A 17679-nucleotide genomic window follows, 5' to 3' on the forward strand; every position below is an offset into this window, starting at 1 on the left:
GTGCTCGCCTTCACTGGCCTTCGCTTGCCATCGCACCGATTCTTGTCGAGCGAAGGCCAGCCAAGCGAGGTAGAGTGGCCAGCCGAGCATCCTCAAATGAATACATTGCAGTGTGGATGACAAGACCAACGTAGCCAAGCTTACCAGCTTGGCCAGCGACTTGATGATAGTGTGGACTAGGCATAAGGAAGCCCCTTATGAGATTACAGGTCAGTTTGTAGAAGGGATATAATATCATTTGTTCCAGTATCTCAAGGAATGGTCAAAATTGATGAACTGAGACCCTCCCAATTTGAGTTGACTTTCAAACATTCATTTATGATCCATGTTTGTTAACATCAATGAACTGTACATATAGTGAAGTCCACATTATAATGGCAATGGAGCAAGAAAGAAGAACAGCATTGCCGATTCTCTGCCTTGCCACTGCCCTCTAAAGAGTATAGCTGATACCGGTACATCTCATATAATATTAACGGTTCATTCTCGTTTGAAATTATCAATCACATTTGATTAATGTATTGTTCAATGATTAGATTATACACTTTTATAATTGAGATTTAATATTTTGTGAATTAATTATATTTCTAGATTGTTAAAAAACGATCTGGCAAACGTTGAAGAGCTAGAAAAGGATAGCGCTATCTGGTTGGTCTAATGAGAAGATTTTATTCTATTTTATTTTGTATTGTAGCAGAAAGGAAATAATTTTGATTTGATTGATTGAGACAAGGATAGCAACACCATTGTCAATCGAATACTCCCATTATAAATTGGACCTCACTATAGAGCCTCGAGTTGTCCGTTTGTGAGTTTGTTTGACGTTCACTTTCGATTGCTTTCATCAATAAACTTCAAACTTTCAACACATATTCTCTGGACTCTGGACCATTATACAGACCTTAGTGTTTTCATTATTCATAATACTGTACTGCGAAATGCTAGAGTACAATACATTGATTTGAGAAATGATTTTGGTGGTGTTTACCTTGTTGACCTGTCGCACCTGGCCCTCGTTGGCCCTGAGTTCTCGCTCGAAGGCCTCGTGCTTCTGTAGTTTGCGTTCGATGTTGGCGAGATCGCGGTAGGACTCGTCGCCGGCCGTCTTCAGCTTGTCGGCCAGCCAGTGCTGCAGGTCATCCACGTCGGCTGCGAACTGCTGGAAGCCCAGCGACGCCTGAAGAGTCGCGCGACGCTCCTGGGCGGCTGCTTTCACCGCCTGCCGGCGTTCTTCCACCTAAACAATTCAATTATTATAAATGTTCCACCTGCACAATTTAAATTTTAAATACATGAATAAAAAGTAAGATAAATGGATTACCCTCCTCACAGAAGCAGTAATGAGTCAAAATAAGAAATAAACTAATAGGAAATATTAAGAATATGAGTAAAAATAAGTACTAATTTCAAAAATGAGAGTACAATAAAACAGAATTTTGCTCCAAAGAAACGCAGTTAAAAGAAAAAATAATAATTAGAAAAATCATAAGTTATAATAATTAAACTACCACCAAGAGACAGGCCAAACAACTCATGCGTCACCGACCACATAGGCGCCAAAAGCGTTACACAACCGAACCTAACTATTGGAACCAATAGTTATTTGTACTTCTTGGGAGCGAAGTGAGACTTTTCTCCCTGAGTTGAAATATTTGGAACCCGCGGCGAAGCGCAAAGGGCAACAATTTAATCGAGAGAGGAGAAGCACTTTAGTTCCCATGATATACACAACATTCATGAAAAATATATTGGACTTTAGGCTGGCCACTAACAGTACGACATGCATGTCATGCTTGTTCATCATTCACACACACATGTTTTGTCAACAGCGAGAGGCTTCTAACAAAACATAAACAGCCAATAACAATAAATAAAACACTGAGAAATTAGAAATTATGATAATAGAATAAAAATTAAATCTCAAATAGAGCACCTAAGAAAAAATAAACAACAAAAACTCGGAGACAAAAACCTAACCTCAAAATATTTTGCTCAAAGCGTTTCGCTGTGATCACAGCTGTGATGACACAACAATGTATGACGACTATGTATCATGCATGTTTTACCGTTAGTGGCCATCCCAAAAAGTGAAATGAAAGAGATGTTGTCAGTTCTACATTAATTAATTTGAATCTAACACTAGATTCAAGGCACTAGATTCGAGGCATTATCATCATCAATGGTCTTTTTGGTTCGACCCAAAGCTTTGGTTGTCCAAACAAAAACACCGATTTGTACGGTGGTTCAAGAACAAATATTTCCAGAATTGACGACTGCAGTTAATACATACTGTATGTGACCTAAAACACATTACAGAATTATCAAGTACTCTTTATTTTATTGTTGATTATTTATTGTGTTTTAATAATCGGTAGCCCTAGAAAGATAATCAAATATTTTATGTAGGCTACCTGTTTGAGTCTCTTATCGACCTAAACCACAATAAATAATTATATCAAGTACCCTTTATTTATTGATAAATTTTCATTGTGTTTTAATAATCAGTAGCCCTAAATAGAAAAGTGAATATAGTATGTATGAAATACTACTATGTTCTAGGTACCGTACTCCTTGTTTGTGTCAATCATCGACCTAAAACACAATAACAAATTACATAAAGTACCCTTCATTTTATAGATAATTTTTTACTGTGTTTTAATAATCAGTAGCCCTAATTAGCAAATATTGAATGTAGGTACCTGTTTGCGACGTTCGTCGACCGCTTTGCTATCGTAGTGTTTGTTGGCGATGAGCTTGTCGGCCGCCTCTCCGAACGCCTTCAGTCGCTCGTCCTGCGCGTAGAGCATGTGCTCAAAGTCCTCGTGACGCTTCAGCAGTGCTTCCACGTCGTCTATCGAACCCTGAAATAGAATACAGCAATATTTTATTGACTCGAAACAATATTGAATGTTTAAATATATGTATAATCTCAATATCTATAGTCTAAATTGAAAAACTTATCTTGCTTCTCCTTTTCCTTCAACTTCTCCACATTCTTCTATCTTGTTCTTTTTCTTGTTCTTATTTTTCTTTTTCTCCTTTTTCCTTTGTCAAGGAAAAGGAGGTGGAGGTGGATGAGTAGAAGAAAGAAGAGGAGAAGGAGGGAGATGGGGATTAGAAGGAAAAATATGAGAAAAACAAGAGAAAGGAGGAGGTGACCGTGTAAGAAAAGAAGAAAAAATAGAAGTTGAAGGACAAGTAACAAAGGAAAAAGGAGAGAGAGAAAAAAATGGAGGAAGTGGAGATAGGTTAGAAGGAGAAGGAAAAGATGAAGTAGGAGATTATTAGAAGGAAAAATATGAGAAAAACAAGAGAAAATAGGGGGTGAACGTGTAAGAAAAGAAGAAAAAATAGAAGTTGAAGGACAGGTAACAGAAGAAAAAGGAGACAGAAAAAAAAACAAAAAATGGAGGAGGTCAAGATAGGTTGGAAGGAGAAGGAAAAGATGAAGTAGGAGATGATAAATTGGTGGAAAAGGAGAAGGAAACCATAAAAATGAGGAGGAAGAAGAAGAAGAATAAGAAGAGGAGCAGGAATAAGAAGAGGAGATGAAAGCAAACGAAAGGAGGTGAAGATGGACAAGAAGGAGAAGGAAAAGGAGGAGGAAGAGAATGTGAAATAGAAGGAAAAGGAGGAGAGAAACAAGAAAAAGCAAGAGGTGAAAGAAGATGAAAAGGAGAAAAAAGTAAAAGAAGAAAAATGAGAAAGAGAAAACCAAGAAAATAATAGGAGGAGAAGGAGGAGGTTGAGAAGAGCGACAAGGTGGAAGGGAAGGAAGAAGAGGGGGAAGCAGAATTATGAGGAGGAAAAGGAGAGGGATGAGAAATAGAAGGAAAAGGAGGAGAAACCAAGAAAAACGAGAAGAAGACAACTGACTTCCATTATTCGAGACATCCTTTGCAAATTTCATGTATCCCTACTGATTCTATTATTAAAAAAAAATTATGACGTATTTTTGGGACGAATGTCGACTTACCCCCAGATCAGTGAACTCGAGGAAGGCCTCATGACTGGAGGTGGTGGTGTCGATGTGGTCTGCCTCCTTGTTGAGCAGTTGCAGGTCGAGACACTGCCTGAGCCAATCCTCACGCTGCGCCCATCCGCGAGCAAGGGCCTGTCGTTCGGCGACCAGTCGCTCCAGTCGTTCGCCAACCTCGGTCAGAGCAGGGTTGCGAGCTAACAGCTGTTTGCCTAGCGCGTCCAGTTCCTGGAATCTGCACAGAAATTCATTCATTAAATCACAAGCATTAAAAATGAATACTGCTCAGCCGGCCAAAAAATAATACTACTGATTCTAAGGGCCAGATATTTATCATTATAATATTATCTCACAAATCTTTATCAAATATTAAATTTTGTGATGAGCTCTGCTTTCTAATGAATTCCTAATAAATCAAAATGGAAGAATATGATTTTGTTCTTATAAGAGTTTTTATACATTTTTTAAAGATTTATTAGAACTAATGTTATTCTTCTTCTGCTTTGAAATAATCTTCTTCAGTCTTGGAATTAAAATGAAAGAATATCATTGCTCTTATGGTAGTGCTTGCACATTATTTAATGCCAATTTGCAAAGACTGATATAAGAACTAATTTTATTTTTAATCTGCTTTAGAATATTCTTCTATTGTTATAGAATAATAATGCTTCTAATTCATTGTAGATATGACCAGGACCTCCTAAATACTTAGGAGGTCCTGATATGACACATTTTCTTAGTTACTAACAATATTGGAACACTCCTTGTAGGCCAAGCCACTTGAGGCGTTTTTTCAGACGAGTCTGCAGCACAGGAAGCTCTACGATTGGTTGATTGGGTTGACGTTCGGGAATCAGATGATAATCAGCCAATCGGAGAGCTTCATGTACTGCCGACTCGTCTGAAAACCGCCTCAAGGGGCTTGGCCCACAAGGAGTGTTCAAATATTGGTAGTAACTATGGAAATGTATCATACCTACAATGAAGATACATTATTAGGCTACTCTAAAAATAAAGATTATATTTGAGCAGATAAAAAATTTAATTAGTTCTCATATCAGTCATTGCAAATTGGCATTACAAAAAATGTGTTCAAGAAATCCCATAAGAGCAATGATATTCATTCATTTCAATTCCAAAACAAGAAGAAGATTGTTATAAAACAGAAGAGGAATAACATTAGTGCTTATATCAGTCTTTACAAATTTGCATTTTAAAATATATAAAAACTCTAATAAGAACAAATAGTATTTTTCAATTTCAATTTAGGAATTCTTGGAAAGTAGAGCTTATGACCCAATGAAAAGATTAAATATTTTATAGAGATTTGTGATATTCATAAATGATAAAATATCTGAATACCGGTAACTAACTATATTATTTATAATGAATCGTAAATTGTTAATAGTTCAAAGTGTTGATGAGCAAACATAACTGAACTGTAATACCATTGATCTCGTCCCTCCATCTAATGGCTGGGCGTCCTCTCGTTCTTCTTCTGTCACGCGGAATCCATTCGGTGCATATCTTTGCCCAGCGTTCCGGTGCCATCCTCGTGTCCTGCCCATTTCCATTTGACGAGATGCGCTTCCTTTTGAAGATATTTAATTCTCACCTGCTGCAGAATCTGGGTGCTTCTGACTCGCTGATTCTACCGTAGACCAAGTATGCTCCTCGACATTTTCGTCTGGGTAGTCTCGAGTCTCCTATCTAGCTGCGATGTTAATGACCAGGTCTGTGCGCCATATAAAATTGTCGGGTATATGCATTTCCTCAAGACGTTTGATTTCAAGCTGTTTAAGAATTCACCTTTGAATATTTTTTTCAATGACCAATATTTTCTCCATACTTTTTTGATCCTTTGTTTTACCTCCTTCTCAGTTCGGTTATCAAAAGATAGAAGCTGCCCTAAATATTCATACTCCTCGACGTATTCTATATTACCACATGTCACCATTACTTCCTCCTTGTTGAAATTTGTCATCACTCTCGTTTTGCTCGCATTCAATTGAAGGCCCATCCTTTCACTGGCCTCTATCAATTCATTCAACATTTCTGTCATCTCCCCAGCACTTCCAGAGACCAACATCACATCTTCAGCAAATCGCAAGTTATTCAGTTGGACTCCATTTATCAGCATTCCTCTATTCTCCCAATGCAATTGCTGAAAAATATGCTCTAAACAACAGTTGAAGATTATTGGTGATAGCGGACAGCCTTGCTTGACGCCTTTTTCCACTTTCATACTTCTTCCTCTTCTCTCCAGCTCCACGTAGACCTCACTATTTTCATATAAACTCTCAATTATATCAATATACTCTCTTTCCACTCCAGCTTCCATCAATGACTCCCACATTTTGACGTGTTTCAAACTGTCGAAAGCCTTATGAAAATCAACAAATCCTAAATATAGAGGGATTTTATACTCCTGGCATTTCTCTATTAACTGATTGGCGGCTTGTAATTGATCAACAGTTGAGAAGCCTGGTCTGAATCCGGCTTGATCTATTGAGTGGTTTTCATAAATCCTGTTAATAATAATAATAATAACTTTTATTCACTTCATTGTACAATTTTACAAAGCATAATAACATAAAAAATATCAAGTGCACCCCTCATTAGGCTAGGCCTGCGTCGAGGAGTGGTTCGTCTTATGAATTACAGAAAATATATAAGAAAAACGATTCAGCTGCTTCAAGTACTATATAGAGCTACTTACATAAATAGTATTATCTTATGCCATTAAGCAATCTAAACAAAAATACACATCTTCCACAAAAAGAAACAAATTGATTACAATGCTTAGTTTATATAGCCTAGTTTACAGAATAAAGTTAAACATATTTCAATGAAACAAAACGAAATGAAACAATTTATGAAGCCGATAAATACAGTCTTAACCTTCTACAGAAAATCGATAAGGAGGACTCTCTAGAAATACCGAAAGGTAAAACATTAAATAAACGAGGACCCTGAAAGGCTGCATGACCAGCCGCAGATGCAGTTACACATCTCGGCTCATACAGTTTCTCTCTGGCTTGACCACGAGTTGTATATCCATGTTCAGGAGTCACTGGAAAATCTAATGGTCGTTCAAATACATATTTTAATAAGTTCAATTTATATAAATCCTTAGGGCTTAGAACTTTGAATTCTTTATAGATTAGGTTAGTGGGATATCTAATTGGTCTATTCAGACATATTTTTACAATTTTCTTATACTGCAAAATAAGGGGTTGTAAGATGGAAGATCCACAACCTCCCCATCCAACAATGCCGTATTCAATTACAGAAGAGATTAGGGCAAGGAATACCATCCTCAACTGGTACAATGGAAGAATATTTCTCAATTGAACAAACTTATAAAATGGTTTCCTTAATCTATTACAAACATAAGAAATATGAGGCTCCCACCTTAGTCGAGAATCTATCATGATGCCTAGGTATTTTACAGAATCATGAACAAAGAGAGGAACACACTGGCAATAAGACTGGTTACAGTCAGGTTTATGAATAATAATTTTAAGTTGGTACTCCTCAGAGGGCTTACCAGCCATTGTGAGGTAAAAGGGTAGAACCACAGTTTTATCTTTATTTATACATAATTTATTGTGGTCACACCAATTTTTTATCTTTGCTATACCACTATTTGCTTTCTCAAATGTTTCCATCCATGAATTTCCATGTAACAGAGAATACTAATTATTCGGTTTTTTAGTATTATTGTAAATACCTTGTACAAGGTTGACGTTAAGGTAATAGGCCGATAATTTTTCATGTCTGATCTAGATCATTTCTTAAATAGAATAATTACTTTACTTTAATTACTCCATTAGATGGAGGGACAAGATACCTCAGCGTGTAGGAGATATGTGGCCGACAACAGCCAGGGATCGGAGAAGGTGGCAAACAATCATGGACAATTTGTAAATATATTGTAAATTTTGTTATTTCTAGATGTTTTTTTAGTAACTGCCAACCAAAAATTACCTCAATTGAGAGGCTTTTGTTCATTTCATGAATGTCAATAAAGCTATTATTATACCATTGATGGGCCTACATACAGTATAATTCATATATAAATCAGTGAAGCATACTGAACTGATAAATAACTGTTTAAGAATTCAATGATGATTAAGTGTACCACAGTTTTTGAAACACATAAAATGAGGAAAGGTGTGCACTAAAATCGACTTACTCGTCTTGATGAGCTCGAATATCATCTCCAACTTCTTGATGTTTCTTGAGAAGGTTTTCTGCGGTGACCACATCACGTGCTGAGACATCAGCATTCAGGGCCTCTTTAACTGTGCCTACCCAGCCCAACTGCAACGAAGAAGAAATTGCAACAAGTTATTCGTGAAATTCAAATTCAATTTAATTATAATTAATACATACGAAACTAAACACAATAACACTATAATACAAATGTAAAAAGGTAGCCTACCTGGATTTTTATTTTCATTTCAGTAAAAGAGCATCAGTGATAGTAACAAATTGTAAATTTAGATATTTACAGTAACACTAATCTAAATATTTTACTTCGAAACAGTAGAATATACAATGATGTAGAATAATAGTAATAATGATGTCCTTGTGTTTTTCGACTTGCAACATCTCATATAAAAAACATTAGTACTAGTTAATAGAAAACATTTGTGATGATTAAATACCAAAATCAACAATCAACAATGCTTTCAATAAGGCAATAAATATACAGTTATACGAAAATTAAGAAGAGTTCAGTTGAAAAAACAATGGTAGGTACTGGAACGAATGAATCAGCTAATAAGCTAGTTCTGGTAGTTTATTACAATGAAGGTAAAAATGCAAAGTAGCACGTACCAAGTTTTTGGAGCTGTTCATGAAAATTTGTTGCCCGACTGCATTCTCTAGTCGTGATCTGCGATCAACAGCCTTTGCCTGTGAAACAAATAATACACAAATTATTAGAGATTGAAAATAAATTAAGAGTTTTCAACATGACAATTATGTGCTATTCAAACTGCAAGAGGATATCTTTAATTCTGAAATAGTTTACCGAAGTAAGATGTAATCGAAAATTACATGAATGAAATCAAAAGCTGAACCCAATTTTAAAATTATTTGGAAGATTTCAACACTCAACTGTACAATCGTACAGTATTCCTGGAAAAGCTTAAAAATCGAACATTTTTTGTGGTATCAAATTTCAAGAGGATTTTCAATTTTATATGTTTTGTTCGATTCTGGTATAGGAGGAGAATTGACTTGTACTTCTGAATAAAACAGAACAAATAAACAATTAGTACTAAATAATTATTGAAGTAGGAATCAGTAATTGATAATTACTCACCTTTACTTTCTCCCAGAGCTCCTGTACTTCTTTTTGGCGGGTATTAACGTTTGATTTTTCATTTGGATATGATGACTTGACTCTAAAAAATAAAGAAAAATCATTTCAATTTTTAAAACTCAATGTAAGCATAACTGCCAAATATTGAGTTGATCAGAAAACTTTCAACAGAAAAATTTGAATCATGAAGAATCAGTTTATCATCAATATAAAAGAACACATAAACAACCGATAAAGTAGATGAATGACAGACTAGATTTCAATGGAAAATTGGTTGGAAGTTGAAACTAATTACTATTAACGAAATTGAATTTGACAGCAGTGACTCCAATGAAATATTTGATTAGATACAATTTGTGTTTTTAACTTGAATTTGACTCACGAGTTGGCAAGCAGATGCACGCGGTTGACCTTCTCCTCGACAGGCGCCAACTCGCGTTCGAGCTGCTGATGTCTGCGCTGCAACGCCTGCACTGTCTTCAGGTCGGCACCCAGCTCAGCCGTGTCCAGCTGCGTCATCTTCTCCAGCATCCAATCACAAGCCTCGTCGCATGTGCGTGAGAACAGCTCAACACTGCAATGCAAACGCATTGAAAGAATGAAAAAGTTATTAGTTATTAAATATTTATTACCTATATTTCCTAAGAAAACATTGAAGGAAGGAGAAGAGGAAGAAAAAGAGGAGGGAGAAGAAGAAGAAAAGGGTGAGGAAGAAGTGGGATAGGGTTATTTATTCGAACTGCTTTATCATTCTTGGGCGAATTTTAATGCTTAAAAACTGGTTATTGATTAATTCTAACACACAGATTCCTATAAATACTTCGTGATGGGACTCTTAGTAACAATGATTTATGAAATTTGGATGTATTTTCATCCTTGACTAACTTTAAATTGACAAAAATTAAATCACTTTTCACAAGAATCACTAGTACTTTTTCTACATGGAAAATATTGAAGAGTGATGTTGAGTGACTTGACATTTCAAGTTGTCATTTTATTATGGTTATCAATCAGTACTGGTTCTATTTGGCAGAGGACTTCATACAGTTCTAGAAAGAATCTAGGTAACAGATAACCCATAGTCGTTAAAAAATAGAAGAATCATAAATATGAGGAGTTCGAAGACATGGAAATATACAATCAAGAGCAGAGATTTTGGCAAGTATAATTAGTCAGTTGTACCTTGATGCTCCTTCCAAACTCCTCTCCTTCTGTCCCTTGAGCCAGTTGAGGTGGTCCCACAGCTGATGAATGTGCTTCTGGCGAGCTCTCACCTTGTCCATCTGAGAATGACCTTGGCGCACAAACTCTTCCACAGCGTTGTCGAGCGCCTCAATGCGTTTGCTGCTTGCTGACAGGTCGGTCAGGAATTTCTGCAAACACAAACAAATTAAATGAATTTAGATTGAAAATTTTATAAAAGTGAAAGACTGAATGTTATTTCGGACTTTGTAATCTAAATTCGGGAGAGGGACAACTCAAGGTGTCCTTACTTTTCTCTCCTTATAATTCAAATTATGTGCTTTTTGTAAAAATGAAGAATAAAGATTGAAACACACAACAAAAAACTATCATGTATCCTTTATTTCATTTCAACAATGCTAAATGAAGGGTACTTGATAGTTTTGTATTGTATTTTAATAATCGGTAGCCCTGAAAAGAAGTGCGAATAATATAGATTGAATATTTACATGGACTACTCATGAGTAGACTTCCTCAGCCAAAGAGCAAGAGCAAAGGTCAGGTACAAAGTTGACAGATGAAAGAAAGAAAATCATGGGTGACGAAATTGAATTGCTATAGGAGTCATGACACAATAGAAGAAGAATAGAAGAATTTAATATAATAAACAAGAAATTGAAAAAATTAAAAATTAAAAATTTTAATAATTTCTAAAATGTCTAAAAATTTCAATTTCTAAGATTTCTAAAAAACTCAATTTCTAAATTTTTTTTAGAAATTAAAATTTTTCTTTTTATTTTAGAAATAAGAATTTATTATAATTCTTCACAATAGAAGAATTTATTTTAACAATTCAGGATTATAGTTAGAACTTACATTAAAATTCCTTCTAGCTAGATTTTAGGGCCTAGCAACTTTCCTTTCAACAGTTTTCAAAAATTTAAACAAAATATGTTATTTCCTTGAATTCTTTGTTTACACAAGTTAATTCTATCAAATAATGTAACACTATATACACTAAATCAAATAGTGTATCGTAGGAATGAATCGAATGAAAATAATCACGCATTTGGATGATGAAAGAAGATCCAAATTAATTGAGGTTGATGATGAAATATGAATGAACTCACCTCGTATTTCCTTTTAGCAGTTTCGACGGAATCTGCTTTGTCTTCAGTTCTGAGCATTTTCTCTTTGTCTTTAATCCACTTTTCGAAGTCGTCACACTCTCTGTAGAAACCGAAAAGACGGATGGAATCCTCCAGAAGTGCGTGTCTCCGCTGCAAACATCAGATTATTAAATTGAGATAAAAAATTATGCCAACGGTATACGAGGAGAAAAAGTTGAATAGATTAGATTGAAACGTTTATTTGCATGGAATTGAAGATTTAGAATATAAAGCTAGATTGTAGACAGTCGAACACTTCCCTCTCCTCGAATATAGTATTTGAACAGATTTGAAAGTTTAGAGAATAACGTTAGTAAGTGGATAATTCAACACTTCTGTGAATGGAAAGTAATGAGAGATAGTATTTGTTCAAATGTTAAGGAATATAATGATTATCATTATTGTTATACAAAAACCCAAATTAAATGCTGTCAACCACCCCAAAAACATATTCGCATTAGCAGAAGTCTTCAGGGTTGTTGACAGCATTTAATTTTGATTTCGGTTTAATAATTACTTCTATCTTCTATGAATATTTGTGAGCTGGTTAATAATGGAGTACTTTCCTGAGTAGTAATATACAATCGTCTATCTAGTACTCTCTTTGAAATCAATCATTTATGACCTACTCACTTGAAGAATATAAAATAATAGAATTAATGCTATTCAGCAACAAAATAGACAATGATGATAATTTCATTGAATATTTCTGAGCTTATAAAGAGAGATTTAAAAATATCAAGAAATCATAAATCTCTTAATTTAAATGGTGAATTAGAGACACTGACCTGGGCCAATTCCTGGAGCTGATTGTAAGTAGCATTAATCTTCTTTTGTCGTTTTTCGACGTTTTGATTGTCATCGTCGGCAGCTTTTTGGCTGGCAGTTTTGCCTGTAAAATTACATAATAATGCAAGTTAACCCTTCTATGAAATTGAGTAAAATGTTTCTCTAATTTGAAATAATATTCATTGTATAATAGTAATTACTGAAAAATGAGAACTAGGCGCAGAACAATACAAGTCGCAGAAATGAAATTCGTACTGAACAGCGTAGGACAAACTTTTATGAACTGATTCCGAAATAATTCGAAAAAATCTTCAAAGCCTCGCCAGAAAATATAGGAGATTCTCAGTCACATGAGTCATTCAGGACTAGGGTGAAGGAATGGACCTATATGGTCCGAGGAATGGACCGAGATGCCCAGAGCCTGTTTGAAGGCTGATTAATCTTCAAATTGATATTTTAAATTATTATCATAAATATTGTTCAAATAAATCAAATGGTCTTGTTCTACTTCACCTTTTCCCTTTCTTTGTTTATTCAATCATTCATTCTTTGATGCACAAGTAATTGAAATGATTCGTATAAATAATAATTTACACTATTTCATTCTAAAGTACCTTCAATGATGTAAGAATATAAAAATTAATATTGTAAACGTATGAGATTAATAAAATGTAAGTTGGGCAAGCTTCCGCTCCTCTTGTTTCTTGTTCACAGCTTTACTTTCTCATCATCTGATAAGATATTGAGAGGTTCAATAAATGAGTATCCTAGTAGGGGTTAGTTTAGATCAAACTCCCGAAGCAAAAACATTTTTTTCAAAACGTAAATCCTTTCCCAGGAGTTTTAACTTGTATAAATATTAATATTTCATGTAATTGGAAACTTAGGCCTATAAATAAAAAATAAGAAAATCATTTTGGAAAAGTTTATGGAAACCATCGATCGGTATGTTACCTGCATTTTACTATCTCATCATTTGGTAAGAAAATGAGAGGTTTGATAAATCAATAGCGTGAGCTATAGTTTGATATTAATTTATCAATAGTTTGATAAATCAGTCTCGATTGAATTCCCGAATCAGGAACATCTTTTTTAGAGACGTAAACCCTTTTTCGGTAGTTTCAACTTGTATGAATATTAATGGTTCATGTAATTAGAAACCAAGGCCTATATTATATCAAATAAATAATTGAATATCAATAAAATATTATCTAAAAATATAGAAAATTTAATTTTGAAACACTTGACGGAAACCATCGGTTACCTGCATTTTTGGCGGAGACCATCTTCTTGACAGGCACCACCTGCTTGACCATCTTAGTCTTGCGCACGCGCTGTGTGGTGCGCACTCGCTCCACTCGCTTGACGGGCACCTTCACCATCTTGGGCTCGATCTCACGCACGTAGTTGGCTGGCACGAAGCCGTCCTGACCACTCGCTTTGCGCACACTCCACCAGTCCGGGTTAGTCTTGATCAGCAGGAACATCACCTGCAAAATACACAAGAAGTCATTTTCGTTCTTCATTTTTCTGAGTTTTGGTACTCGGTTTTTGATGCTGGCAGTAGGTTTCAGTTTGCCATGTTTTCACTAAATCAAGTATTCGGTTTGACAAGTCAAGCTCTCAGTTAATCAAGTTTTCACTTTATCAAGTTTTATTCCGTCTAGTTTTCAGTACGACAGGGTTTCAATTCGTCAAGTTTCCAGTTTGCCTTGTTTTTAGTGTGTCAAATTTTAGTTTAATGTCAACTCTCTACGAGTAGCTTTTTACCTATTGTTATTTCAATATTTTTACGATATAGGCTAGTTGGTTAATTTTTAACCTTCAACAACTCAGCAATGTGATAATTTTCTCGAGTGTCGTAGATAAAAGTTTATTCAACAGTTTAATATGGTCTTTAAAGCACTCGTTAGATGTTTAAGACAAGCGTTTGTTCGCGTTATGCTCGCTCACTCTTGTCTTAACACCTATTTCGTGAGTTGAAGACCATCATCATAACACTGTTGTATAAACTACTATTATGATTCCTATTATACTATTAATTGATTTTATGAGTTTTTTATGATTCTATGAAGTTTTCTATGGTTTTATGAAGTTGAATATGATTCTACGAGGTTTTCTATGACTTTATAAATGCTCATACCTCTCCCTTGGCCATGAGCATGCCCTGTCCGCTGAACGGATAGAGACTCTTGACCTGAGCGACGGCCCTCTCCTCCATCACAGTTCGCTGCTCCACCTTCTCCACGGGGCTCCTCCTCCCACACCTCCACCGGCACCAGTCGCGTCTCCTTCACCCATTCCTCCACTTCAGCAGCCGCCGGTTCTGGCTCACCGGACATCTACAAACCACCAACAAACCGGTTTACAACATTCATTCAATTCTAAAGTTATGTTCTGAATAAGTAATAACAAAGTAACATTAATTCAATGTAAGTTCCAATGTATGTTTGTAGCATACATTGTAGCTTTCATATGGCATAATGCTCTGGGGTGCTTCAGGATACGCATTGATGGTTTTCAAAGCTCAAAAAAGTATCAGAGACATTTTTAGGAAGCCGCATAGATTTTCTTGTCGATCTATCTTTAAATCATCGAAAACCATGACAGTTCCCGCTCTCTATATTTATAATTTGGCTACCTTTGCTTACAAGTCGCATGACAGTTGGACCACAGGCTCCAACATTCACAATCATTTTACTAGATCAAGGAATGTTGTAAGAGTTGAGCACCAGAACAATATTTTATAAGCTGAGAACTGAGTACATGAGTACAAAGTTTTATAATTTATTGCCGGCCCAGTTAGAGGAACCACAGTCACAGTCATGTATATATTTATGTATTTGTAGCACTTAGCACATAACAGAAACACTTTACAGTTTTATATTAATTAAGACAGGAAACACACGACATAGATTAAAAACACTTAGAAACTTACATTATTGCTTGGAAATTTTCGACGAGCTGTATCGTCTTCTTCAACCACTCCCTACATGGTTGAAGAAGACGACACAGCTTGTCGAAAATTTCAAACCAATAATGTAAGTTTCTAAGTGTTTTTAATCTATTTATGTGTTTGTATAAGTTTGAAGGTTTTGTTCTGTCTTTTTGTTCTTACAGGAATGTACCGTAATTAAAATGTTCAGCATTTTTATTAATTGTTATGCATATTGTTGGAATTATGTTATGTTCAATTATTTTTGTGAACTGTATGGCAATTTTCAATGTTATTTTGTGATGATCAATTATATGTAGTGGTAATAAATAATTAAAATTTATCTGGTTGTGGCGTGAGGGTACAACACGATTAGAGGAGTTTGAATAAATGGATGAATAAATCATTTGCTTTTAGTTTTACAACATATAGAATGGAATAGAATACTTTATTGGCCATTAATTACACAGATTATACAATAGGCTTTGTTATTTATACAATATATATGAGGACTCAAGCAATCCATTCAGTTATACTTAGGTAAACTTAGGATATTCTATCCTTTGTACAAGGATATCCACTTGTACAAAGAGAAATTAAAGCTATCAAATTGATGCAATCAAACCTTTGGTCAGTGACCATCAGGGAAAGGTTTGTTAAGTTAATTTTTAAAAAATGAATATTTCAAATACACTTTATTCGACAGCTGTTATCAACTCCCTATCCATCAACTGTGAGACTGAGTAGTGTCTGTATTTCCATGCACCAACATAGTATGCACCTATCTCCGTTCAGGTAGTCTCCATTTCTTCCCTTGACAATTCTGCCCAGCCAAAATGTTGCCATCTGAACTCAGCGAGTATGGGACATGTTCCAGTGAAATGCGTGACATCCTCCTCTTCCTTCCTTTTGCATAATGGACAGAGCTTGTTCCCGTTGAACAAGTATTTATTGAGGCAGATTAATTCTTTTATTGTCTCGAAAAACCTCTTGATTAATGAAAGCTAACATTTTGAGAATGTAATCATTCCAGTGATTGAGCTCTTGACGAATGGTGTACCGCTGGCCTATGACAACCTGCTGGATCTGTTGGTCTCGAAGCGTGTAGGGAATAGATAGTTCAGTTCCTCTCATGGAATCTGTTTTTCAATATTTGACACGGCAGCCAACCATATTTTCTCTCCACTTGCCAAACTTTCAGTTACTATCTTAAGAGTCACTATATTCTGTGAAATGAAAACCTTAGTTTGCAACATTGCTTTTATGGAGTACAGTGCTGTGAGATTTCACAGAATCTAGAGAGCCAGTGAGCTTATTGTTTGATTGATTGATTGATTGATTTGCAGCATAAAAAGGGCAACAGTGTGCTCCCATTGTTATATTGAAATAAAATTGGCCATAAAAACCCATGCTACAGACTAAGGTTTGCACGAACTATATATTAAGTTACTATACAGTTACGGTTGTTACTCTTTATACAGTAACTGCAGCGAAACCTATTCTCGTAACTGAAAGAGATCAATGTAAATATGACGTAATATATTAATTAAAAGTAACAGCTCACCTCCAACGTGGAGATGCCAGCACGTATGAGCTTCTCGGCCTGGGTGTTGAGACCCTGTATGTCACCCTTGTAGGCATTGAGCTCTCCCTGGAGGTCGCGATGGCGAGCCAACAGAGCCTGCGCACTAGGCTCGTCCTCGCCGTAATCAGTGCTGCCAACCAACGCCCAACGCTCGTTCAGCCACGACTCTGCCTCGTTCGCATCCGCGTAGAACTGAAAATTCAATCGAATTTATTCTCAATCCACATTACACAGAAAATATTTGAACACATCATCTAATTTAACGAATTTAATGTATGATATTAATAATATGATGTTATACAGTATAATTATATTATGATATGATATATTAATGATATTAATTATATATCATCACAATATTTAGAAGCCAACACAATTCAGTGGAAGTAGACAAGACATAATGTCTGAGTAGCAGTTAACTGGGAAATTTCAAGATACAATAAGTTCAGAACAATGAGAAGTTAGACATAACACAAATGTGATTTAATAAACCTTTCTCAGATTCAGATTACTTTATTCATGTGTTTAACAAAACAAAATTCGACTTGCGTTCTAGCGTTAAAAATAATTATCAGTAAGAGTAAAGTAAAGTGTTTGGGGAGGCTGTTTCAACTGTCATATTGCTGAATTATTTGTAGCACAAAAACTGATAATTAAAACTATATTAAACAAACCCAGGCTCTATCCAACGGATATGGTTTTTAG

General features: G+C 35.4%; 1 protein-coding gene across 1 annotated transcript in view; it reads right to left on the minus strand.

Annotated features, from left to right (window-relative positions):
• Nucleotides 1-17679, minus strand: part of LOC111057644 (spectrin alpha chain, non-erythrocytic 1-like) — a 404931-nt gene that overhangs the window by 65993 nt on the left and 321259 nt on the right. The window contains 14 exon segments of the mRNA XM_039433618.1: nucleotides 989-1237; nucleotides 2700-2861; nucleotides 3977-4214; nucleotides 8178-8305; nucleotides 8825-8902; nucleotides 9315-9396; nucleotides 9697-9888; nucleotides 10497-10687; nucleotides 11627-11776; nucleotides 12454-12557; nucleotides 13719-13944; nucleotides 14598-14705; nucleotides 14707-14796; nucleotides 16954-17166. Coding sequence (XP_039289552.1) covers nucleotides 989-1237; nucleotides 2700-2861; nucleotides 3977-4214; nucleotides 8178-8305; nucleotides 8825-8902; nucleotides 9315-9396; nucleotides 9697-9888; nucleotides 10497-10687; nucleotides 11627-11776; nucleotides 12454-12557; nucleotides 13719-13944; nucleotides 14598-14705; nucleotides 14707-14796; nucleotides 16954-17166 — 2211 coding nt within the window.

This window comes from Nilaparvata lugens, chromosome 7 (assembly GCF_014356525.2).
Source record: "Nilaparvata lugens isolate BPH chromosome 7, ASM1435652v1, whole genome shotgun sequence".
Lineage (NCBI taxonomy): Eukaryota > Metazoa > Arthropoda > Insecta > Hemiptera > Delphacidae > Nilaparvata > Nilaparvata lugens.